This window comes from Mandrillus leucophaeus, unplaced genomic scaffold (genome assembly GCF_000951045.1).
Source record: "Mandrillus leucophaeus isolate KB7577 unplaced genomic scaffold, Mleu.le_1.0 Scaffold546, whole genome shotgun sequence".
In the NCBI taxonomy this organism is placed as follows: domain Eukaryota; kingdom Metazoa; phylum Chordata; class Mammalia; order Primates; family Cercopithecidae; genus Mandrillus; species Mandrillus leucophaeus.
In genome coordinates this window covers 1,133,453-1,157,917 of record NW_012105875.1, presented here as the reverse complement: position 1 = coordinate 1,157,917, position 24,465 = coordinate 1,133,453, and the positions used below count along the sequence as shown (strand labels likewise).

At 38.0% G+C, this 24,465-nt stretch overlaps 1 protein-coding gene across 3 annotated transcripts in view; it reads left to right on the top strand.

The window, feature by feature from the left end:
- Positions 1-4,681: 4,681 nt before the first annotated feature.
- Positions 4,682-24,465, top strand: part of ZNF112 (zinc finger protein 112) — a 30,582-nt gene continuing 10,798 nt past the window's right edge. Inside the window, exons 1-3 of one of the 3 annotated variants that reach the window (XM_011997766.1) lie at positions 4,688-4,760; positions 18,804-18,852; positions 21,562-21,688. In XM_011997766.1, the coding sequence (XP_011853156.1) occupies positions 18,838-18,852; positions 21,562-21,688 (142 nt within the window). In that variant the 5' untranslated portion in view covers positions 4,688-4,760; positions 18,804-18,837. Of the gene's footprint in view, positions 4,761-18,803; positions 18,853-21,561; positions 21,689-24,465 lie in introns of all 3 variants that reach the window. The other 2 variants (XM_011997767.1, XM_011997768.1) reach the window with 2 other exon arrangements.

Genomic DNA, 24,465 nt, shown 5'->3' with positions numbered 1-24,465 from the left:
AGATTATCATATAATTGAATTACAGTATGTAGCTTTGACAGACTAGCTTCTTTCCATTAACAATATGCATTTAAGGTTATTCCATGTGTTTTCATAACTTCATATCTGATTTCTTGTTATGGCTGAATAATACTCGATTGTATTGATGTACTACAGTTTGTTGGTCCTATATCATTTTTTTTTTTACAGATTTAAATATCACTCACATTCAGAAAAGTGTCTAAAACATAAATATACATGTGAAAGCATGAACATAAAATGAACAAAGCTGTATAATCACCACCCACAACAAAAAATGAAGCATGATAGAGTTGCAAAAACCCCACTCTCACAGCATCATGATGCTTTCTTCCCCATGAAAAGAAACCACTACCCTAAGTTTTAAGATTCCCTTGCTTTTCTTTATATTTTTACTATTTAAATGTCCAAAATCATCCTACAGATGAATTTTGCATGTCTAGTGAACTTTGTACCAATGGAATCACACTGCATCTACTGGGTTTGTCTAGTTATTTTGCTCAACATATTTATGGGAGTAATCATGGTGTTGCATGTACAGCTAAAGTTTGTTCAATGTCCTTGCTCTTACCTTGTGTAAATAACAAAAGTATTTATCCATACTATCATCGATAGACATCTGGAGTATTCTCAGCAAGTCATTGTGATGAATGATGCTGTATGAACATTCTTATATGTGTATTTTGGTACACATTTCTTATGGGTTTATACATTGAGTAGATTTAAAGTGTCATAAGAAATGCTTTTCAAATCGGGCTCTACAATCCACCAGCCTTAGATTGTTGCATATAGTCGGAGGTATAGGTCAATTTCAGTTTTATTTCACAATACTCAATTTAACAGCAACATGTATTGAATATTTGCCCTGTTCCCATGGCGCTGCAGTGCCACATTTGTTGCAATTCTGAAGTCAACATGAGAGTGCATGTAAAATTCAAAAGATCTACACATAAATTATTAAAATTAATTAGATTAGTTGGCAAGATTGAAGGATAAAGAAGCAAATGTGGTATTTAGTAGAAATGGTTGGAGTGAGCATCATTATTTTGTTCCCCGTCGTAGAGGAAATGTTTTCAATATTTCACTGTTCCTTTTGATATTTGTTGCCATTTTTGTAGATCTTTATTATTGCTTAGTTGCCTAAATTTTCTCGTGATGAATGGGTGATGAATTTAATCAAACTCTTTTTTTCAGTTTTTGATACCTAGGTCATGATGTGTTACCCTGTTATATATTGTTGGTGACATTTTGTTCAGGATTTTTGCAAGTTAGTATTTATGATGAGATAGACCTGTCATTTTCTTTTTATCTCTTTCTTTTTTCTTTTTTTCTTGAGATGGAGTCTCACTCTATCACCCAGGCTAGAGTGCTAGAGTGCAGTGGCACCATTTCAGCTTACTGCAATCTCCGCCTCCCGGGTTCAAGCGATTCTCCTGCCTCAGCCTCCGGAGTAGCTGGGACTACAGGTGCGTGCCACCACGCCCCCCAAATTTTTTTTTTTTTTTTTTTTGCATTTTTAGTAGAGACGGGGTTTCACTGTATTGGCCAGGATGGTCTTGATCTGACCTCGTGATCCGCCTGCCTCTGTCTCCCAAAGTGCTGGGATTACAGGCATGAGTCACCGCGCCCAGCCAGACCTGTCATTTTCTATTCTAATGAAGCCTCTCACAAATTGTGTCAGTGTTATTATAGTAGCCTCATAAAGTTAGTTGGAAAGTGTTTCCTATTTTGTTATTCTCAGGAATAATTTTAAGATGAACATGATTTCTTCTTTAAATATTTGATAGAATTCACCGACGACACCAGATTTCAATGCCATACTCTTTTATCTGTGGCTTACTTAAAAGTGCTTTAATTAATTTCCAAACACAGTTTATAATTTAGGGTCCACTGAGGAGATAGAAACCTTACCAATTATTTGAAAAGAAAAATTCACGTATTACAGAGTTGGTAGCTAGATTTCTGAAAGAGCAGAAAAAGAACTCTAATATATGATAGAAGTAGCAACTGCTGGAAGTAGCACGTGCAGCAAGCAGCAACCACCTGAGGTCTGCGGAAACAAAGTGAAGAGACAGGAATTACTAAAACTTAGAAGTCTAGAGGAAGGTCATGCTCTTCTGAAACTCAGGCCTCTGAGGAGAGGCCAGTGTTTGGCTGGTTCTGCTGTCTCTGAGCTCAGAAGCAGGGCCCTGCAGTTTCAGGACTTAGACAACTAAGGATCAGTCTTTGGGAAGTTGTTTAATAATGTTTACAAGGAGCCATGATGAAATTGGTTATTCAAGTGTTAGAAAAACTGCAAATTAGGCAGCTGCTACAAGAAAAAGTACTGTTGACTGGCAGGCACAGGATATAGTATATCTCCCTGCCCCCACCTCCCCTATACTCTTCTGCTAATAGTTGCCGAACACAGAACCAGATGGGGGGTGTGGAGGTCGGGAAAGATTGGCTGCAGATTCCGCCATTCCAGCCCCATAAAGCAGAGTGAAAAATGGTGGGTTTGGAGATGAGACAATATTTATTAAATGCACACATGAATCATTTAGTTGTGTTTTTATTGATTTCTAGCCAAATTTCATTGTATTCAAAAACATATTTAGTATTTCAGTGTTTTGAAATCCCTTATTATTTTACTCATTTGTACAAATCTTATGTGCTCTTGAAAAGATGTGCATTTTAGTTTTTGCTAGAATCTTTTGTTCCCCCAGCTTCATATAGGTGTCAAAAGTGCTGCAGAGCTTCTAGGCTTTTCAGATCCTAGACTAGACCATTCATCCCCAGGAGAAAAGTAGCCCCAAATGCATAACTGTCCCAACTGTTTCTGAATTTTGATCCACCATTTCTCCATTATCTTGTCTTTTGATGCCTTTTGACATTTAAAAAGTTTGCTAACTTTTCATCTGCCAGATGTTTGTTCCAAATCGCTAGTTTTATTATTACTAGAAGTGGAAGTACACAAAGTATTATTCTGTCCCTTGTATTTTTAAATTTTCCTTTCATTTTATCAAAAAACAAAACAAAACAAAAAAAACCCTTACCCATTATCAGATTGATCCTCTTTAATAGGTAAACCATATGTATTTTCAAAAACATTTCCTTGGAAAGGAGTTGTTAAGAATCAAATAGTCTCATCTCTTAATAGTGCCTTTTAAGCCACTGAGCATTTTCAGATTCCTTTTCTTGATTGAGTCAACCCCTTTACCGTCCTCCCTAAATCATCCTGTCCTCCATAAGACAACTTACAGTGTTTGCTATATCAAGAGCAGGGTGAAAATAGGTGATAGATTTTTCTCAAAGAAGAAAAAAATTTAAAGATTTTACAAGGGACGTATCCCTTCCCATAATAATAACATTTTATCTGTATCACTACAGCCCTTCCATTTGGCTTATGACTCGCATTTCTTTTTTTTTTTTTTTTTAGAGACAGAGTCTTGCTCTGTCGCCCAGGCTGGAGTGCAGTGGCACAATCTTGGCTCACTGCAAGCTCCGCCTCCCGGGTTCACGCCATTCTCCTGCCTCAGCCTTCTGTGTAGCTGGGACTACAGGTGCCCGCCACCGCACCCGGCTAATTTTTTGTATTTTTAGTAGAGACGGGGTTTCACCGTGTTAGCCAGAATGGTCTCGATCTCCTGACCTCGTGATCCTCCCATCTCGGCCGGATTACAGGCGTGAGCCACCGCGCCCGGCCAGTGACTCGCATTTCATCATCAGTAGTTAAAGCAGAGGAAACGTGGGAACCAATTGCTGTTTCTGCTTATGGCCTCATCAACGGCTGCATCTGTTTTTTGTGGATTCTTGGCATCCACGTTCTTGTGGATCTTGCAACAAACACATTATGGTAGGTAGCAACAGCACTATCAGTTTCAGACGCATCCACACCAAAATGGAATAAAAAAGTAATCCAAAGAAAGGTTGAGATCCTGTATTCCTTAAATTCGGTGTCCAGTACAAGTCAGCTCAATTTCCTTTCAGTACCTGCATTTTTAGCGCACACATCGCTTCCGTTCTGTAATTCTTTTTTTTTTTTTTTTTTTTTTTCTTCCAGTATTGCAAGCTTCTCCGTTCTCTCCTTTATGGGATATTTTCTTGGTTGGTAGATAGGTAGGTAGATAAAGTCCGATTTGGTTGAGTTTATTTGGGTTTGTGTCGCGTTTGAAGAAAAACTAAATTTCAAACTCTAGGGGGAAGGCAGTAGAGCTGGACTAGCAGTAGAAAATTAGACGGCTAACCAAAAGAGAATAGTGACTATACAAATACTGACTATCCAAACGAGAAAGAGACGACTTAAGGGGAAGTGCTGCCCTGCAAGAAATTCCGGGAATTGTCCATAAGATCCACAGGGTCAGAGACACACGCGCCAGGAAAGGCGCCTTTCATGCACGGTCCGCTGGGGAAAATAGAGAAACATGTATACGAGCTCTCTGTCTTTGGAAGCATTTCGGTTCCGGAAAGGGGGAGTTAAGGAATTCCTTTGGGACCCGCACACTCGAAATACGATCCAGGCTGTCAGCTTGGCAGCCTGCACTTGCGTCCCAGGCAGGCAGAGAGGTGGAGAGTTATTCTAGGAATTCTGGGAAGTGTAGTTTGGGAGCCCCGTGTAGTCGGGTAACTTCCGCTCTAGGAGGCTGAGGCCGGCTCCCTGATCCCGTCGGGAATTCTGGGAAGCGTAGTCCAGGAGGTCTCTGCAGGCAGAGCCACTTCCGCCCCAGGTACGCTAGGCCGCGGCCTTCGTTCCTCCCAGAAAGGTGAGCCCTCCCCGCCCTGCGTCCTGCTCCTTGTGTCCATACTGATGTTCCTTTTGCTGGGGGCCGGTAGCAACCGGGCAGTCGCTCTAGGGGAGGAGAATCCACTTGCGGCGAAGGGCGGGATTTGTGTTTTCTTTGAATGAGCCTTCTCCAGTGTGGGGCGGCTGGCGCATCCCCACTTAGCGCTGGGAGTCCAGGATCCTACATCGCAGGGACTGGGGATCTCCTGGGTTCTGTACTCCCCCAGCCCTTTCCCCTGGCCATCAGCCAGCTCTGCCACTTAATAGCAGTGTAATAACAGGCGCATATCTTAATCTCTCTGCCTATGTTTCTTTTTCTTAAAAAATGGTACTAATATCTATCTAATGGAGTTCTTTTGAGAGTTAAATAAAAAGAGTTAGAACAGAGCCTGACAGATGGTAAAAGATGGGTCTCTTGTTATTAGCACTTTTTCATTTTCTGAGAAGCACTCAGTTCCCTGAAAGCGTCTGTGAACCCAGGATGGGGTCAGAGCTCCAGCTGCAGAGTATCCCTGGCCCTTTTCTGATCACTGAGAGATTTTTCTTTAGGAGAGGTTCACTCCCGGCTGTCTGGGTAGTCCGCTGTAATTCATGCAGGAGTGCTGATTTCTCCCATCCTCCTTTCCTGCTTTAGCCTTGACTTCTTGAAAAAGGCTGCAGGGAGAAGGAGGGAATGACCCTTTGGCACTTGGCAGCGGAGTCTCACCTGAGTAGTACTTATCATCCTTTCTTTCCAGGGGAGACGATATTTCCTTCATTCCTTGGGATATTCTGCTCGAAGATGCCCTGATATTTGTTCAATAAATGCAGAAACGAATGAGGGAGTACTTGGGTATGAGTAATACAGATAGTATTTAAACATTTAGTGCTGATTATTCTAAGAGTTTGATATGAATTAACGTATTTAATCCTCACAAGAGCCCTTTGAGGCTGGGTTGGGTACTACCATTTTCATCTTAAAGATAAGCAAACAGACACAGAGCATAGGCTGGTTTAGGTCACCCAGGTGGTAAGAGCCTGAGCTGGGATTTGAATTCAAATAGTTTCCATCCATTGCTTTAGTTCTTGATGTGTTTAGTATCAGCTTCAGAAGACATGTTTGGATTTTTCTAGAGGACCCTGAAAGCGAAGTTAATGAGCTTTGAATTTTTGATGTCATTTTAGTTATCTATAATTTAATTTCACTTGAAATATTTATGGTTCACATTCTAATTATATAAATGATTGCATATTGTAAAAGATTAAGAAAGTATAGAAAGTGTAAAAGAAAAAAATTATGCTAACCACAAGCTATAACAATAACAATATTAATATTTCAATATTTTCCTCTTCGGTAGACTTCTTTTTGAATTTTTACCCATGTTTAACCAAATAGGCTTCATAGCTTTAATTTTCCCTTAAGTTTTTGCTATGGAAATTTATAAGCATAGCCAAATGTAATATGACTAAAATAATTCTGTGGAAGCATCACCCAGCTTCAACCTTTGTTAACATTTGCCAATCTTGTATCAACTCCCCGCCCCTATTTTTTTGTTTCAGTATTTTAAAGCAAATCTCTAACATCAACTTAGTATAATATTGTTTGATTGATTGTCATAATTGTTAAACATTGATGATCATAAATTGCTTATATCCAAGACCGTGAAAGGGAAATGCCAGCAGCTACTCTAAGGTTTTCATTCGTTGCAGCTTACAGAATGGTCCTTACTTGGGAAAGCTAGGGGATGCAAGAGAGTTGTACCTTGGAGAAGGATGGTGATGAATTTTGTGTTCCAGTATAGAGTTTGCCTTGCCTAAGTCTTGTAGCTCTTTGTTTCTTATTTCTCTGTATCTATATCCATACACTGAAAGTTTTTCTATTTCTAGGACCATGTCATATTTTTCTCTGTGTGCCCAGCACACCGTACAAGGTTGTTAAAGGTTTATGGTTAGAGTAGCTACTCAACAGACAGCTGGCATCAAGGATTTGCAGTGTAGAATTGGAATTAGGTATCGAAATAGAATAGGAATAACCCCTGGAGATATTCCTTAATCTCACTGAATATTGGTAGGTTATAGAATCCACCAACTATTTCAGAGTATTGAAGAGTTGAAGAACAATGATTGGTTATGTTTTGATAATCTAAAAAAGAATTCCTAAGAAACCAGTTGTTAGAAATGATAACATTTATAGACCATGCCTTATAACTGAGGTCGTGTTTCCAGGTTTTTAAAACAGGTTTTTAAAAAATGTTTCTACAGTAAAATTGACTATTTGGTTATTTTTGGTGTACAATTCTATTACAATACAGGTATAGTTTGTATAACAACTACCATAGTCAGAAAAAGAACAGTTCCGTCACCCCAAAAACTCCCCTCATGTCTTCCCTCATAATCACCCCTCACCATACCTGTAACCACTGGCAACTACCATCACCACTAAAACTCTATAGTTTTGTCTTTTTGAGAATGTCATGTAAATGAACTGATGCTGTATGTAAAATTTGAGACCGGATTCTTTTAGCAAATTGCTCTTGACATTCATCCAAGTTGTTGTATGTATCAATACTTCATTTCTGTTTACTTCTGTTTAACAGAAGTATCCATTTTATGCATATATCACAGTTTATCTATTCACTGGTTGATAGACTTTTTCCCCCACTTTTTGGCATTTATGAAGAGAGCTGATATAAACATTCATGTACAGTTTTTTGTGCTTATTTCTGTAGGGTATGAAGCTAGGAGTGGGGTTACTGAGTCATATGGGAAATGTATGTTTAAGAAACTGCCAAACTGTAGTATCTGTACCATTTTGCATTCCCACTAATGATGTAGAAAGTTCCAGTTTATTTACATCTTCATCAGCACTTAGTATTTTTCTTATTTTTTTTTTTAAATTTTAGCCATTCTAAGCATTGTGAGTTTAATTTACTTTTCCCTAATGGCTAATGGTGTTCAGCAGATATTTTTGTTGTTGTTGTTTCTTTGACAGCCTTCTATCTTCTTTGCTGTAGTGTCTGTATGCATGCTTTGCCCAGTTTTACATTGGGTTATATTTTTCCTATTGTTGATTTTTGAGAGCTATTTATATATTCTGGATATAAGTCCTTTGTTGGATGTGTGATTTGCAAATATTTCTTCTCAGCCTGTAGCTTGTCTTTTCATTCTCTTAATAGTGTCTTTACAAAAGTTTCTAATTTTAATGACATCTGATTTATCAATGTTATCTTTTTTGGATTGTGCTTTTGATGTCATTTCTAAGAAGTCTGCCTAGCCCCAGGTCATGAAGATTTTCTCTTGTTCTAGAAGTTTTATGGTTTTACACTTAAATCTGTGATCCATTTTGAGTTAACTTTTTTATAATATGTGATGGTAAAGTTGGGGTATATTTCTTTACATATGAATGACCAACCATCCCAACACTACTTGTTCGGGTTTATTTCTGTACCGTGTTCTGCTAAATTGATCTATATGTATATCTCTTCACCAGTACCAAGATATCATATTTACTGTAGCTTGACAGTAAATCTTAAGACTGGATAGTTTGATTCCTCCCAATTTATTCTTTTTTTCCAAAATTGTTTTTAGCTATTCTAGTTCCTTTGCCTTTCCATATGCATTTTAGAATTGGCTTATTTACACCTACCAAATATTTAGCTGGGATTTTCATTGACATTGTGTTAAATCAGTAGGTCTGTCTTTATCACATTGAGTTTTCCAGTTCATGAATATAACATGTCCCTTCATTTAAGTGTTCTTTAATTTCTTGCATTAGTGTTTCATGATTTTCTGAATATAGATCTATATATGTTTTGTTTAGACATATGTTACATTACATAATATAGAATTTATTCTTCTAGAGCTATTTTAAATCATATTGTTTTAAAATTTTGGTTTTCGGCTGGGCGCAGTGGCTCACGCCTGTAATCCCAGCACTTTGGGAGGCTGAGGCAGGTGGATCACGAGGTCAGGAGATCGAGACCATCCTGGCTAACATGGTGAAACCCCGTCTCCACTAAAAAATACAAAAAAATTAGCCAGTAGTGGTGATGGTCGCCTGTAGTCCCAGCTACTCGGGAGACTGAGGCAGGAGAATGGCGTGAACCCGGGAGGCGGAGCTTGCAGTGAGCCAAGATTGGGCCACTGCACTCCAGCCTGGGCAACAGAACAAGACTCCGTCTCAAAAAAAAATAATAATAATAAATAAAAATTTTGGTTTCCAGTTTTACATTGTTAGTGTATAGAAATACACCTGATTTTTGTGCATTGACCTTGTATTCTCTGGCATTGCTATACTCACTAGAAATTTTTGTTTTTTTGGTAGATTCCTTGGGATTTTCCATAGAGAAACATGTTGTATATTATTAATAGGGTCAGTTTTACTTCTTCCTTTCTAATCTGTATTCCTTTCTAATCTAATCTTTTCCTTGCCTCACTACACTGGCTGATTTTCAGTACAGTGTTGAATAGGTGTGTCAAGAGTACACATCTCTGCCTTGTTCCTGATCATAGGGGAAAGCATTTTTATAAATTCCATTATATTTTTAGTCTGCGAAAGTTCTGTCATGAGTGGATGTTGTATTTTGTCAAATGCTTTTTCTGCTTCACTTTTACTGGAGGTGGTGATTGTTGTGCACTTAAAAGTTTGACAAGTACCTGCAGAACAGCCATATTTAATTTTTTAACATTTATTGTTTAACTTATCTACTTATGGTAGAATTTCTTCTTTTTGGTGTACATTTCTGAGTTTTGACAATTGCATTGTCATGTAGACTTCACCACCACAATCAAGATTCACTAGAGTTCCATTGCCCAAAACATGCCCTTGTGGTACCTTTTTGTAGTCAAACTCTTCCCCAGCTCTTAACCCCAGGAAACCCCTGGTTTACTCCTCAACCCCATTGCGTTTTCCATAACATCACATGAACGAATCAATGAAGTATGTAGAATTGTGAGTGATGTTTTTCATTTTTCTCTTTGATTTCTCTCATCAGTATTTTGTGTTTGTGTCTTTCAAGGAATTAAACCATTTCATCTATCACTTTGAATTCATTAATGTGCATTCATTTATATTTCTAATGCCTGTTAAGTCTGTAGTGATATCTCTTCTTTCATTCTCGATTTTGGTAATTTGTGTCTTTTTTGTTCTTCATCTAGAGTTTAATTTTTACTAGTCTTTGCAAAGAACCCCCTGTGGGTTGAATTAATTTTGTCCAGGAGCCGGCAAACCTGTTTTTTGAGGCCCAGACTGTAAATATTTCCATTTTTCCAGTTAACTAGAAATATCAGTACTATTATTTAGGTATTTATATAATGAGAGGAAACTTTAATTGACAAAATTTAAGATATAATGATTGAGTACAACTTAATTGAAGTTCAAGGTTGCTATTCCCTGTCATCAAAATTGACTGTAAATGTTCATCTGTTAATGCTGATTTGTAATGAGATTTTATGTATATTATCTTTGAAAAGAACTTTTTTAAACAAATAGGTCCTACCAAGTACTGATACTTGGTATCACATTGAAATCCACAAGCAAATGATTTCAATTGTGAATATTAATGAGTTGAAAGATGTGGTAAACTGAATAATGACTCCCTAAATATATTCATATCCTAATTTCCAGAGCTTGTGAATGTTACTTCACATGGTATGAGAGATTTACTGGTGTGATTAAACTTATGGATTTTAAGATGTGTAGGTTATCCTGGATTATCTGGTTGGGCCCAGTGTAATTACAAGGATTCTTATAAGAGAAAAGCAGAAGGATCACAGTTAGAAGAAAGTGACATGATTAACAGAAGCAGAAATTGGAGTGCTGCAGCCATAAGCCGAGGAATTCCAGCAGCCTCTAGAAATTAGAAAAGGCAAGGAAATGGATTCCGATGAGAAGCAACCAGTCCTGCTGACACCTTGACTTTAACCCAAGGAAACTGATTTTAGACTTCTGATCTCCATAACTAATAAAGAATAAATTGCATTATTTTAAGTCACCAAGTTTGTGGTCATTTATTATAGCAGCAATAGAAACTAATACAGAAGACATTTAAAGAATTCTTGTAGACTCTTGATATTTACCTTTTAGTTTGTCACTACATTTCAGAATAATCACTTCCAATGGAAGGTTGGGAGAATTATGCAGTGTGCAGTGAAATGGACTTTGAAATGTGGAAAGGTCCTTTGCACTTGCATCAAGGTCTGAAAACACTGTTACAATTCTGAAGTTTGGGCTCAGATAATATATATGCTACAAATTTATGTGAGAATTGAGATAACAACTCTTGACAGCACTGGAAATTTGTAAAGTAGCTTAGCATTACCTGTGATTCAGACATTAATTGTGTTTGAAATAATTCTCCTACACTGTACGCTTCACAAATAAGTACTGTTTTGCCTTCTAATTTTAGGTTGAATTCATTAAGAAACATTATCAAGTCTGCAGCTAAAGCTAATTTCCAATGTCATTCACGCTTGAGGGAAGTTCTTACTCAGAAATATTTCAGTCTCAGCCTTGAGATTTAAAAAAAATCACAATAAAACTTTATTGCTGCTCAGACATTGAACTCTCATGTGGTAGGGCAAGTCAGGATTTTTCTACTTCTCATGAAATTCATGAAACTGATGATGGTTAAATCTTTGAGTTTGAATGAAGTTCACTGTTGCCATAATTGGTTCAATAGCACATGATAGATTAAAATATTCTCTGCAGAGTACCTGCTGATGAATAATACAATGAGTAACCATAGGCTTTAAATACACGTTTTTATAAATCCAACCTCTGCCTCTTTCTGCTCCAACATATCTTTTACCACTATCAATTTTAACACATCATTTAAAACTGCCTCAGGTTTACTGAATTAATATTTGCACCTTCTTCGGTAATATTTTCACCTGTGGTTGTTCCATATAGACTGTTCCTACAGGCTAATTATTCAACCCCTCAAACTTGGCATTGATTCCTTAAATACACAACATCTGAGCAACATTAGTAACATCTGTGAAATCATCAAGAGCCAAATAAAATTTATCAGAATCATTTCCCTTGTATTTTAATGGTCCATAATGTTGTTCCCATTGTCCTCAACTCTTAGAGCAGTTGGTCTTGCCCAAAGTCTAATAATTGTAAACAAATTTATTTTATCTGGACACATTTTTTTTCCTTCTACAACCAAACATGATTTAATTAACTCATCACTGGTAAATTACTTTCCTTGCTTGGGGCAGAAATAGAAGCTGAATATCGATTAAACTTACCAAACTTGAAGATCTTGAAGCAAAAGACTGTAGTATCTAAAGATTTTTAAAGTGCCCAAGTGGAATAATTAGCAAATCATTACTGAAAGATAACTCACTGACATTTTCTGACATTTAATTATGTTTAAGATCTGAAATAATGGGATGCGCTATATTGACAATGAAAAAATAGATTTCAAAAGGTTGCATGCTTCAGTGTAATTTATTTTAGTGTCTGAAAAATTGGTTTTATCCAAAAATAGTTTGTCTTTTAAAATGGCCAGTGCTAGCAATTAAAATGAAAATAAAAGCCACTGGTTTACTTACATGTGAAACATATTGAGCAGATGTGCATTAGAAATGGAAAGACTTTCAAATCTGCCTTAAACGTGTTGCACTCTTGATACCATTTTCTGTACTCGCTCATTAGAAAATATCTTACATAGTTTGGGATTGTGGTTAATTAAAACAGGAAAAAAGAAAAGAAACTGAATATCTGAATATCGAAATGTACTGTAGTTGCTACTTCATTTTCATTTTTTTTGTGTGAAAAAATTCTGCTCTGATGAGACATTTTATTTAAAATTTTCTACTTTTTCTGACCATTTATTGTGAATTGAGACTATTGTGATGAGTGCTTAGTGTGACAGTGTTGACATATGTCTGATTATTTTAGCATAGATATGTTGTCACTGCATAGGAAGCACAATAAGCATGATAAGCTTTGTCATCTAGTTCATTAACAAAATATTTCACCTCCATTGTGCCTTCAAAGTGTAACAAAGTCTGTTTTTCTGGTTTTTTTTTTTTTTTTTTTTTTTCTTGTTTGGCTTGATAAGTGTGTACTAGTAATACAGAAATTAAAGTGTAGTGGTACAGCAATACATATGGTACTTGAAATGCTGTTCAATTAACGGCATTTAACACAATTGAGTTAACCTATTGCTGAGTCACTGTGGTTTAAATTATGCTTAGCAACAATATGAAGAAATGAGAGTGCCACCTATGGTCTGTGTTATAACTGCATAGCCCTGCTGCTGTAATGCAAAAGCAGTCGTAGGCTGTATATAAACAAATGAGCATGGCTGTGTTACAGTAAAACTTTATGGACACTGAAATTTGAGTTTCATGTAATTGTCACATCACAAAATAATCTTTTTAGGATTTTTTTCAACCGTTAAAAAGTAAAATTCTTAGCTTACATCCTGTACAAAAACAAGCAGTGGGCTGGATTTGGCCCAGCCGTATTTTGCTAGGCTTGATTTTGTCTAGTGTTTTTGTGTTTTCAATGTCATTGATTTCTGTCTTAGGTTTATTATATTCTTTTTTCTGTTTGCCTTTAAGACCTCTTTTCTAATATATGCATCATTGCTATACATTGCTTTATAATATCTGCTTTAACTGCATCTCTCACATTTTGATATGTTGCATTTAAGTCTTGATTCCATTTAAAATATGCTCTAATTTATTTTCTAAAAAGTGTTTCCACTTCACTGCATCTAATTTCTTTTGTAACTAATTTCATTGGTTGCTTAGAAGTATGCTGCTTAATTTCCAAACATTTGGAGATTGTCCAGATATCCTTTTCTTGTTCATTTCTCCTTTAAATCTATTATAGTTAGAGAAAACACTTGGTCTGATTTGAATTCTTAGGAAATTAAGATTTGTTTTATGAAAAAGACAACATCTGAGGTAAAAAAATTTATTCAGTGGGCTCAGTAGCAGACTGGAGATGACAGAAGAAAGAATCAGTGAACTTGAAGACAGATTAGTATAAAAATGCAATTTAAGCAACAGAGAGAAAAAAACATTGAAAAAAAAAAAAACGAGCAGAGCCTTTGGAACCTGTGGGATGATATCAGAAGTCGAATACTTCTGTCTTTGGAGTCTCAGGAGGAGAGGAGAGAAATGTTTATTTGGAAGTACTAGCTGAAAATTGCCCAGATTTGGTGAGAGACATAAATTTACAGATTCCAGAAACTCACTGAATACCAAATACGATAAACTCAGAGAAAATCACTTCTGGATACATCATAATCAAACTTCTGAAAATTAAAAATAAACAAAAATTCTTGAATACAGCTAGAGAAAATGACACATTATATATCTGGTAGAACAATGATTCAGATATATGTAGATTTCTCATGGGAAGCCATGGAGGCCAGAAAACTTTGGAACATCATCTTTAAGATTCTTAAAGGAGTTGTCGGTACAAAATTCTATATCCAAGGAAAATGTCCTTCAGGAATGAAGGGAAAAAATGCCACACCTGTGCTAAAAGGAGCACTAAAGGAAGTTCTTTAGGCTGAATAGAAATGATACTAAATGGAAACTAGGAACTTCAGAAATGATGAAAGAGCACCAGAAATAGTAAGTTTTCTGGCAAATATAAAATACTGTTTTTCTACTCTTTAAAATATGCATGACTGTTTAAATAGAAATTGTAACTTTCTTGACTAGAGGTTTATGTTATATAGAGTAGTATATACAAATGAAACAAAGTGGGGAGGTAAAGGGAACTATTTGTTGGTAAGGCATCTGCATTTTACAAAAAGTAGTAAAACAGTAATGCTAAATACACTGTGAAAGATTAGATATGTATATTACAACCCTGGAGCAACCACTGGAAAAAAAAAAGGACATGTAGCCAAAAGCTAATAGATAAAATGAATGGAATAGTAAAAAAAAAAAACAAACAAAAAAAAATCAAATACCCAAAAGAAGGCAGAAAAAGGAGTAATAGAGGGACAAAATCAGGGAAGACAAACAGGAAAAAAGATAATGGTATACAGAAATCCAGCTATATCAGTAATTATAGGAAATGCTAATGGCCTGAATACATCAATTAAAAGAGATTGTAAGATTGGATAAAAAGCAAGAACCAAGTATATGCGGTCTGAAAGAACTCCATTTAAATACAAGGGCATAAATAGTTTGAAAGTTAAAAAGAGAAAAGGAGCTATACTACGGAGTGGCTATATTAATATCAAAGACTTCAGACCACGGCCAGGGATGCCGAGGGACACTATGCCAAGGGTCAGTTCCCCAAGTAGACATAACAATCCTAAATGTGTACCCCCCAAAACAACAGTTACATGAAGAAAAACTGACAGAATTAAAAGAAACAATAGAGAAACCCACAGTTCTATGTAGAAATCTCAACACTCTTTTACCAATAATCAGAACAAGAAGACTGAAAACCAGGAAGGATTCAAAAGACCTGAATAATGCTATTAACATCTTGACCTCATTGACATTTGTAGAGCACTCTATCACCAACAGAATGCACACTGTTTTCATGTGCTTCAGGTTTGATTGTTTCTGCTGACCTATCTTTGAGCTCGCCAATGCTTCTGCTGCTTATTTCTGATCTGTCTTTCCCGTTTGGCTACAGATTTCTGTGTGGTGGGAACTGTGTCAAATTCTCCATTTGCTTATAACCAAACATAGGGATTGGCAGAGAGGAATTATTTGGTACCTGTCTGTGGTTGTGCAGTTTTCCAGCAGGCAGCAGGAAGTAGGGACCTTCAACTCAGTGAGAGTGTATTCAAATTTTCTGAAAATAGATGTAGGAGAAATAAAAGATGTGAATATTCCCTGTCCCTTATCTCTGATCAGTTTTGGTGGGATGCTGAAGCCACCCACCAAATGATTTATTTCATAGTGATAACAATGAGGATGGTAGTAACAACGGCTAACGTTGATCAGATTTTATTACCACTCACACTGACTTTCTAATATTATGATGTATGATGAATAGTATGATGTATTATGATGTATTGAACTCATTTATCTCACATAACAACCCAACTTTTATCTTCATTTTACAGATGAAGAACAGAGGCATTGAGAGGTTAATTAATGTGTGTCAGTTTATGCTGCCAGTAAGTGGTAGAGTCAGGATTAAAGCTTGGCAGCTTGATTCTGTAGCCTGGGCTTTTGGCCAAAGCATTCTGCTTTCATTAGGCTGGCGAAATGGGCTTTAGGAGCTAATAATCCTGCAGCAAAACCTTCTTAAAGGTATCATAGAGCAGAGCACATACAAGCTCAGTGTTAAAAGCTAAGGGGATCTGTGATGCAGGTGGGCAAATTGCCTGTGGCTTGTTTTTGTGTGTCTCCCCTTCAGCTAAGAATGGTTTTTACATTTGAAGGGTTGTAAAAAGAAAGAACAATATTGCGCAGAGACAGCACGTGACCCACAAAGCCTGAAATACTCACTATCTGTCCATTTTACGAAAGCTTTCCAACCCCGGCTCTAAGTGAAAAGAGGAGTACAGGAGGTATGGCACATGCAAGGGCCTGGAGACGTTTTTATGAGATCAAGTGATTTACACGGCTGGAGATCAAAGGGGAGAGAAGATTTGTAGAGAACATGAGCAGACAGACATGAAAGATTCCTGTGTGGCTTGCTAAGAATCTAGACTTTATCCCAAAGGCAGCTATGCAAATGTTTTAACCAAGAGAGGAACATAATCAGGCTTTAATTCTATCAAACATGAAGAAGCAACAATAGTCTATAGGATGGCCACTGTGTGACTTCATATTTAACAAGAATTCCCTTTTCTTTTGAATTCTCAAAGTCCCTTGGCTGATTAGTGACCCCGTGCTTGATAAAGGTGATCAGAGAGGTCTAAACTGGAAGGCTATCTTCACACGGAGTGCGTGCCTGCAGACATCTACAGCGCATGTTACTGCTCCTTCCTCTTAGCGACAGCTCCAAGAGTATCTTTTAAAAGAGAGAAATGGGGATCTGGGAATCAAGAGGCCTGGCTCCCAGGCCCTTCTCTGTTCCTGGCTTGAATGTTCTCTGACAATTTTCTTGAGAGGCCAAATGGCCTAGTGGTTAATTGCATGGGCTTATCCTGCAAACTGCCTCTATTTATGTCCCGGTCTGTGGTTTGCAATCCTCTCTGCACACTGTAGTCATCTGGGGAATTTCATAAAAACTCTTCTTCCACAGATCCTCATTTATGGATCCTGGACTTGGGTCTGGGCGTTGGTATTCTTTTTTAAAGCTCCCCATTGGTGCCGGTTAGCTGGCAGCTTAAGAGCCACTGTCCTAGTAATTGAGAACACAGACCCTGGGCTAATAGTCCTGGCTGTTCTGCTAGCTAAAATGGCAAAGCCACTTAAAATATTGATGCCTCAGTATTCTCAACTGTAAAAGGAGTTACAAATTGTCCCAACTTCTTGGGTGGTTGTGGGATTAACTGAGGGAGTTCCTCTAAAGCATATGCGTTGGTCTTCTCACCACATTTTCTGCCTCCTCTCTTGCCCTAGATACCCACTAACTCTCATTCTGTTTCAATAGTCTGATGACTCCTTTCTCTTTGAGCGGCAAATATAGGTCAGTCAGCTTCCAACACTAAGATAGCCCTCATTTTCTCCATCCTCATCCATCCTCCCTCATCATGTGTGGGTTTGAGGGCCCTTCCATGCTCTCTCAAAGGACTCCAGGCACCCTCTACCCTGGCATCTATCTAGGCACTATATCCCTTTTAGAAGGTGATCCATAAATACTGGATAAGTGAAAGAAACCTCAGCTCTTTTACTGCTGATTACACAGCCAAGTTCATACTTGTCCTTGGTAGTTGTGCTGACATCCCGTGGATTCTACAGCAGAGGCCAGGTGGAGGAGGAGGGAGCAGGTGCCTACTGGAGTAGTGGACCTCTCTTTGAGGTGGTGCTAGAAGGCTCTGCCTTACTCACAGTTCATGTTCAGTTCCTTTTTTATTTTTTTCAGTTCTTTCTCCTGCACAGATAGCCTTAAAGTTGCCCGAGAACAATAAGTAAAGTAACAAACCTTGAGGAAGAACCATGAAATTAAACTCCTGGTGTCCAGTCCTCCCCAGGGTCAAGCACTGAGCTGCTTTTCACAGAGGAGCACACACAGCCCCGCAAACAACCCTGCAGGCTAGGTGTTCTCATCACCAATGAGATTTTGTCATAGCTAGACAGAGGATGACACTGTTGTTTAAGAAATGTAGTAGTCTCACAGGTTTCTTTAGTCTTTTGTTGTACCCTGTGGGAAGAAGGATGTACCACTGAACTTCCCCTGAGCTCAGGAGGAATATTTACTAGCCGCTGTATTTTTCATAAGGGTGGTCTTGATGTATATAGTATATACCGTGGCAACAAATAAAAGTAAGAAGCCAGAGCTACAGACATTCCAGAAGTTAGGGGTGACTTTCCCGGGACAGAGCAGTAATCTCTGCTGTCCAGATGTCTTACAAAATACATTTGCCAGGGCAATTTTGTGGTACAGAATACTATCTGCATCTCTATAGTTGCAAGGAAATAGAGATCCCTGGTGTAGTTATAATGGGTTTCCTCTGTGCACACAGATAATCCTAATAACAATCATATATTGTTGGCACTGTATGGTCTGGATTTTGCAGATGACAGAACTGAAACATTAGAAAGGTTCATGAATTTAACCATGGTTACTCAGAAAGTATAGAGTAGCACCGGGTTTTCAACATAGACATTTTGTCCCCAGAGTCCACTTTTAACCGGTACGTGACATGCCACGGCCTCTCCTTTCCCACCTCTCCCAGGATCAGAATGAGCATGCTGGGAGCTGTAAGGCATGTGAGGCTACTGGGTACAGCTGTGCAGGTTGCTCCATGCATGAGGGCACCCTGCCAGGAGGGCCACGTGGTAGCTGGAATCCAGCCCATGCTACCTGCTCCTTAACGCAGGTGTGTGGCCACATCTGCTGGGGGACGGGACACCTTTTTCTAATTTGCACAAAGATATATTTCCCTTTTAATCGTGGCTTCTTTCGTATTACCCTGTTCTCCCTTCTCAGGTCTCTGCCTTTCTCTAGAACAAGAAAGAGAAAAATGACCAAATTCCAGGTGAGCTGGTTTTCATTTCCGCCATTTTACATGTGACCTCATTTTGCAGTGAGTGGACACATCTTTTTCCCCCTTCTTTGCCAAGGGTAAAGAATGACAACAGGCATTTAGTGTCATTTATGTATCAGGCTCTTGCTTTTGCTTTTGTCCTTTTCTAAAATTTCCTTTTAGTTGTAAATGGGTTTTATTATTTATTTCATAAATAATAGTACAAAAAAAGAATAGAAATTTTAAAATCCTACACCTTATTACCCTGCTTACAAATCTGTTTTTGTCCGTGGTCATTTTTTTAAGTATAACTAGTCTTGCAGTAATATATAACAATTTTGAATTAGGCTTTTTATCTGCATAAAATAATAGCAGTTAATTTTTATCATCTAATATTATTGAAGTAAACTGTTGTTATCCCTCTCCCCCCCTTTTCTTTTTCTTTTTCTTTCTTTTTTTTTTTTTTTTCCTTCAGTTGAGATGGAGTCTCACTCTGTGGTCCAGGCTGGAATGCAGTAGCATGATCTTGGCTCACTGCAACCTCCATCTCCTGGATTCAAGCAGTTCCCTGCCTCAGCCTCCCAAGTAGCTGGGATTACAGGCGCCCGCCACTACACCCAGCTAATTTTTTGTATTTTTACTAGAGACGGGGTTTCACCGTCTTGGTCAGGTGGTCTTGAACTCCTGACCTTGTGATCCATACACCTCGGCCTCCCAAAGTGCTGGGATTACAGACTTAAGCCACCGTGCCCGGCTCTTTTCTTTAAATTATTTCCAACTCACAAGCTTTTAAGTTCCTGAGGATTCTTGCAGTTTTACATTGCAGTTATCAGTTTTCCTACAAATAATCTTGACTCAAAAAGCAATCTGAGAGAATTTTGATATTATTTGTCCATAATGTTTTAGGGACTCAAAACTAAAAATATTTTCTCCAAAGTGATGTCTCAGGTGGAATACACAAAATATGGTTTTGTCTAACAAGATTATATTGAAGCTAAAGTTGGGGGAAAAAATAGATGTTTTTGTACAAGAAGAGCTGGATTCTTCTTAGTACCTGTAGCTATGTGATTATATATGTTTGCATGTCTGTGTGTGTTTCATTATTAATTTTATTAGAGTAATACAGGCACTTAAAGTTTTTAGTCGTACCATAGGATGTATAGGCACTTTGCATCTGTCACACTATTCATGGCCCCAGATGACTGTTAGAGGGGGACCGTAGAGTCATTTGCACTTGAAGATAAGAGGTTCATGTTCATACAGGAAGATAAGCATCTGGCCAACTCTAAAGCCTTTGCCTTCTGGGTCAAGAGTTTCAGGCATATCACTGGGGTGGAAAGACTGACAAAAAAGCAAAGCAAATCAAACCAAAGCAGAGTTCAGCATTTAGAGCTGAAGTTGTTATGCTCAGAACTGCAGCCAGAAGAAATATGGGAATGAACAGTTGTTCCTTTAAAAATTTAAAATTATCCTACAGCAAAAAGTTGCAAGACAGCAAAGTGGAATGAAAAATATTGACAATGTCCATGGAAGAAAAGACCTCATTGTCCCCCAAATGAATTATTATTACAAAACAAGAAATAGAGATGAACAGCAAATGTGTGCAAAGAGAATGAACTTTATTACTAATAAGTTTGTGAGAATTTTTTTAATAACTGGTTTTTACATCCCAAATTTACTCGTGAGATTATGAAAGGTTTTTTTTTTTTAAAGCTTTCATATCCAGTGTTGACTAAGATTTATACTTTCTTGGAAGAAGGCTAAGATGGAAGGCAAAAATCTGTCTTGGGAAAACACCTGCCATTACGATTTCAGAACTTTAAAGGTCATTATTCTTCAGCATTGCCATTTTTACTTTTTGCTATTTATTTTGAGGAGATAATCAACAGAATTCCAGAGGCTAACATCAATGCAAAAGGTTATTTTTGCAACATTGTTCGTATAGGTAACCTCAAACTAAGTATGCTTTAGTTGGATCAAATCATTATATTCTAGACCATTAGTTTTCTGAATTACTTTGCAGCCCAGAAATGGGATAGAAGATACGATGAAAATATTAATAATGTAGCTAACATTTGTTGGGTACTTACTGTGTGCCAGACACTGCTTTTCAATGCTTTACATGTGGTCATTCATTTTATTACTAGGACTTTATGGGATAAGTTTCACCATACAAATGAGAAGGAAGGAAACTTGTCCAAGATCATAGAGCTAGCATTGGGCAGAGTGCCCAGATCCAGACACAGGCAGTCAGGCTCCAGAGCTGTGCCCATCGCTGCAACAGTCTCCAGATGAGCACAGAGGATGAGCTACACATTTGAGCAGTAAGGATGACTGATACCCTGTTAATCTGGCAAATTAAATAAGTGATATGTATGTGCAAATGAGGAGAAACAGGTAGCATCAGTCACTGTTAGAACGAAAACTTTTGTGGAGCAAATGACATTATTAATACAATTTAAAATATTGGTAACCTAGGGTGCAACAGAGTTCCAGAGGCTTACTTATAAGTGCTAACAAAAAGGAAGTAATTTTAAAGTGTAAGGATTTCTTTTCTTGCAGCCCTTTTGGTGAATGGTATTAGCATTAAAGAAGGCAAACAGAAGAGAACTGCAAATTTGATTCAAGTTGCCCAGACTCCAGAAGAGCTTCCCATCCTTTACACCTTCTCAGCACTGCCCTTCTTCTGTAAACTTAGTGTGCGTGTGTTTGGTATGGTAGGAGATGGTGACATTCAAGGATGTTGCTGTGGTCTTCACCGAGGAGGAGCTGGGGCTGCTGGACTCTGTCCAGAGGAAACTGTACCGAGATGTGATGCTGGAGAACTTCAGGAACCTGCTCTTAGTAGGTGAGGATAGGTGCTCTTGGTAACTCAACGGCAGTCTCCTGGGGTGTCTTTGTGTGCTCAATTGTTAGAAACTCTGAAGCCCCTGAAATTATTCTCTGAGATTGGGTGCCTGAGAGTCCTAATAATCCCTGTGCAGCGCAGACAAGGTGTTTCTGACGGCTCTCTCCAGTCTATCCTTGGAATAGTAAATACGGTCCTGCTTCATTGATTTGCCATCTAACAGTTTAGTAAGTTGTTTCAGATTAGTAAGTTTTTTTTTTCAGGGCACCAGTAACTGTTGATGAACTTGACTTTTTAGAGCGGTTTTTAAAAAAAATAATGCATTTGTAAATAACTTTAAACTCACCGAAAACTTACAAAAGGACAAGAATACCCATATAGATTCACCGAGATTCTACCTAGATTCACCTCTAATAACATTTTACCCTATTTGCTCTATCATTTATGTTCATGTTCTTTCTCTCTCCATACATACTTATGTATGTATATGAAAAAATATATATAGTCGTTAATATCTTTTTCTGAACCACTTGAGGGTAGTGAATATACCATGACTGTTTTTCTCTAAATACTTCAGTGTATATGCAGAGTTCAGGAGTCCCCAAGTTCCCTCTTACCTCTGATACCAATTGCAAGATTAGGAGTCCCCAAGACCCAAGAGTATTGAGCCCCACACTCAGGCTCAATAATTCGCTAGAAGGACTCACAGAACTCACTGAAAGCAGTTGTCCTCACAGTTAATGATTCATTATAGGGAAAGGAATCAGATTGAAGTCAGCTTAGGGAAGAGGCCCAGGGAGCAGAGTCCATGAGTGTTCCAGGTGTCAGCTTCCACTTGTCATCTTCAGTGGAGTTGTGGACAGCACTGACTCTTCCAAGCAGCGATGTGTGACAATACACAAGGAGCATTGGCAGCCAGAGAGGCTCATTCGAGCCTTGGTGTCCAGAGTTTTTGTTGGAGCTTAGTTCCCTAGATATGATTGACCACCTGGGTGGCTGCTCTTAGATTCCAGTTTCTCCAGAGATTAAGCTAATAACACGTGGCTCAAAGCCCCCACTGTAAATCAGTTGTTTAATTATCTGGTGTGTGGCCCAAGGCTTCTGGGTAAACAAAAGACACTCTAATTGGGCAGAATATTCCAGGGACTTAGAGATTACCTTCCAGAAGCCAAAGGCAAAATCCAGATCTCTCTTTGGACAAGATTAATTCTTTCCTTTACTACACAGTCTGTTTTAGAAAAAGAGGAATATTCTCTTACCTATTCTCAGGACAGATATAATGCTTTTATCTTGTCATTTATGCTATAATATTATCCATAAAGCCAATTTTATATATTTTTTATATATGTATCAATTTTTTTTTTCTTTTGAGACAGAGTCTCACTCTGTTGCCCAGGCTGGAGTGCAGTAGTGCAATCTCAGCTCACTGAAACCTCTGCCTCCCAGGTTCAAGTGATTCTTGTGTCTCAGCCACCTATAGCTGAGATTACAGGCATCTACTACCACGCCCAGCTAATTTTTATATTTTTAGTAGAGATGAGGTTTCACCATGTTGGCCATGCTGGTCTCAAACTCCTGGCCTCAGGTGATCCGCCCACCTTGGCCTCCCAAAGTGCTGGGATTACAGGCATGAGCCACCACGCCCAGCCTAATTTTATTCTTTAAAGCTTGTTTTTCTCCCTCCAGAACAGGATCTAGTCTAGAGTCTAGTATAGTTGTTCTGTCTCTTTAGCCTTCTTTAATTTAGAACATTTCCACAGCATTTCTTTGTCTTTCATGACAGTAACATTTTTGAAGAACATTATCACCCCTTCCCTTATTTTTAATAGAACATTCCTAATGATTCCACAAAATTAGATTCAGATGATCCATGCAGCAGGAACTCTACATAGGTAGAGTGTGCACTTTTGAGGGAATCACATCTGGAGGCACATGAAGTCATCTGTCCCTCAAAGGTGGTGTTAACTTTGATTACCCAGTCACGATGTTATGCAGTTTCCCCACTATATAATTGCTGCTTTTTTTTCCCCCCATTTGTAATCATAGGGTAACACAAGTATTTTCCTGTAGATTTAGCACCCGGTGATGATCTTGCCTTATCTGGTCCTTACCATGACAGTTATGAAATGACGATTTTTTTAACTTCACCCCCTTCACATTCAGCAGCCAGCACCTGGCATAAACTTGCAGTCAACAAGAGTCCCCCACTTCTCAAGCATCAATTCATTTGTTATTTGTAGTGATTTGTGAAATTTTTTAAAGATTTATAGTTCATTACTGTAATTTTTTAGATGTTAAAATTGTCCCAAGTTTGGCCTCTTTAAGCTGGCTCCTGTGACCTTGTAACATGTCCACAATTTTTTTTTTTGAGCACTTTCTTACTTTATTGGCAGAGCACAATATTTTGTGCTCATCTGTACTTTGCCTTGGCTCTGCAATTATCCATATTTTGTTTTTATTTTTTTACTGGGGAATGGTATTTAATGCCAAAGTCTGGATGCTAGGTATGGTCATTGTAGTATCTACGTTTCTTTGTCTCAGAACATGGAGCTAGGATGTGTGTGTGTGTGTGTGTATGTGTATATATACACACAAATATACACACATATAAATATGTATGCGTATGAATAGATGTTCAGTTTATTGCAAAAGAAATGTTCATTACAGTTATACTGAAATGCCATTTCTCACCCATGAAATTGGCAAAAATTCAAAAACATAACAATATACAATTTTTGGCAAAGCTGTGGGGAATGAGGAACTCTCATGCATTGAAA